At 43.4% G+C, this 2,012-nt stretch overlaps 1 protein-coding gene across 1 annotated transcript; it reads right to left on the bottom strand.

The window, feature by feature from the left end:
• Nucleotides 1-820: 820 nt before the first annotated feature.
• LOC102669708 (uncharacterized) lies at nucleotides 821-1,505 on the bottom strand. Its single transcript, XM_006601597.1, has 2 exons — nucleotides 1,212-1,505; nucleotides 821-1,135 (listed from the first exon to the last, which is right to left on the bottom strand). Exons 1-2 carry the CDS (start codon nucleotides 1,503-1,505, stop codon nucleotides 821-823), a joined length of 609 nt encoding a protein of 202 aa, XP_006601660.1.
• Nucleotides 1,506-2,012: the final 507 nt, after the last annotated feature.

The raw sequence follows: 2,012 nt of genomic DNA, 5'->3' as shown, positions 1-2,012 counted from the left end.
GGCCTCACAAACTATTTCTCTAAGAGTTCCTCTAACTGTTTTTTAAGCTCACTCAACTCCACAGGGGACATCCTATAAGGTGCTATGGATATGGGTCCAGTACCGGGCACTAGGTCTATAGAGAACTCGACCTCTCTCTCTGGTGGTAATCCTGACACCTCCTCAAACACCTCTGGAAACTCTTTCACCAATGGTATATCACTCACAGGGTTTGTAGTCTCGACACTCATACTAGCTAAGATCATGTATACCCGTGCATCCTCCCTCAAAGATGCCTCAACTTGGTTAGCAGACAAAAACATATCACCTTCACTCACACCAGACTCAGGAAAGACAATAGATTTCTCAAAACAATTTAATAAGACATGATTGGAAGAAAACCAGTCCATACCAAGAATAACATCAATCTGACTCAAAGGTAAAACAACTAAATCAATTTGAAACTATCTATCAGAAATTAAGACAGGACATTGCAAGCACACATTAGAAGTTAAAACAGACCCACTAGCAGGTGTATTCACAATCAAGTCAAATTTCAAGGAAGACACAGGCAAGGCAAGTTTTTCAACACAGACACGAGAAATAAATGAATGGGTCGCAACTGAATCATACAATAAACCAAGGGAACTTGACTTATGAAACACATACCTTGGATGAGTTCATCAGACTGTGCGGCATCAACACCACTAAGAGCAAACATTCTCCCTGTGGTCCTTGGTCGTCCACTCTGGTTATTTAGACTTCCACTCCTCTTCTCCCTCCTCGGATATGGGCAACTGGTACTGAGGTGGCCCTTACCTTGGCAGTTAAAGCAAGTCACCTATCTATCTGTGCACTCACGAGCAATATGCCTAAGCTGGCCACACTTCCCACACCTGAGTGGTGTAGTAACAATAGCAGGAGCACGACTACTACCACTACCTCTACCCGCAAACTGAGACACCCTAGTAATTTGCTGAGAACTCCCACCAACTGGTTGAAGTCCTCCACTGGTCCTCTGTCCTCCAGAATGGTTTCCATATTTCCCAAGAGGGGCAGAATATGGCTTAGCACGATTGTGAGTCATACATAGGCTTCTTCTCTTTCCCATGACTAGCATTGGCATTCCTGTAAAAAGCAGCCTTCTCCCGCGGATCTTCATAAAAGATTCTACACATGTTGGTCAACTATGCAAAGTTGTGAATACTGTGGTAATTTATCATCATCTTTACTTCTGGTCGAAGGCCATTGACAAATTTCACGCATTTGGACCTCTCCCCAGCTTCCCCCTGATAATGAGGAAAATACCTTACAAGGTTCTCATACCTCGCCGCATACTCTGCCACCGTCATACTTTCCTGTTTCAGCTCGAGAAACTCCATCTCCTTCCTATTCTTCACATCTTCTGGAAAATACTTCTCCAGAAAAGTTTGTCTGAAAGTCTCCCATTGGACAACAGCACCACCTGCTCCCTCTAAACGTGGGCAAGTGTTCTCCCACCAGTACTCCGCCTCATCTGCTAGCATGTGAGTAGCAAAGAACACCTTCTGATGGTCCTAACACTCCATCACCCGGAAGATCTTCTCAATCTCCCTCAGTCAAGCCTCAGCACCCTCAGGATCATAACCCCCTTTGAAAGTAGGTGGGTTGTTCCTCTGAAAGCAATCTAACCCATGGTACATAGTTGCTCCTTCACCGCCTCCCTGATTGGCCATAACTTGCGCCAAGTTATTCAAGGCCTCGGTAAGAAGTCGTTCTCGCTCATTCCTCGCAGCCATTACTTCCTATGTCAGGAAAGAAACAAAACTTTGAAAAAAAAATATATACCAACACAATAAAGTACACCTCTAATCAAACAAAACAAACACAACACATCAGAGTACACAAGGAAACACGGAAAGCTCATAACACACATGGCCGAAAGGTTTGACCTGCTCTGATACCACTAAATGTGACACCCTCTACCCGCACAATTATAAATAAGTAACTAAATAAATCATACAAAATTTATTTAAAAGTTTATAAACACATAA

This window comes from Glycine max, chromosome 17 (assembly GCF_000004515.6).
Source record: "Glycine max cultivar Williams 82 chromosome 17, Glycine_max_v4.0, whole genome shotgun sequence".
NCBI lineage: Eukaryota > Viridiplantae > Streptophyta > Magnoliopsida > Fabales > Fabaceae > Glycine > Glycine max.
The sequence above is the reverse complement of the archived record's forward strand: the minus strand, read 5'-3'. Positions and strand labels throughout refer to the sequence as shown.

Bases quoted from the DNA above. Each gene is read 5' to 3' on its own strand.
- LOC102669708 (XM_006601597.1), bottom strand. From the start codon at position 1,505: ATGCTAGCAGATGAGGCGGAGTACTGGTGGGAGAACACTTGCCCACGT. The intron at 1,136-1,211 runs GTAAAGATGATG...TCTTTTATGAAG, and splicing joins TCAATGGCCTTCGACCAGAA to ATCCGCGGGAGAAGGCTGCT.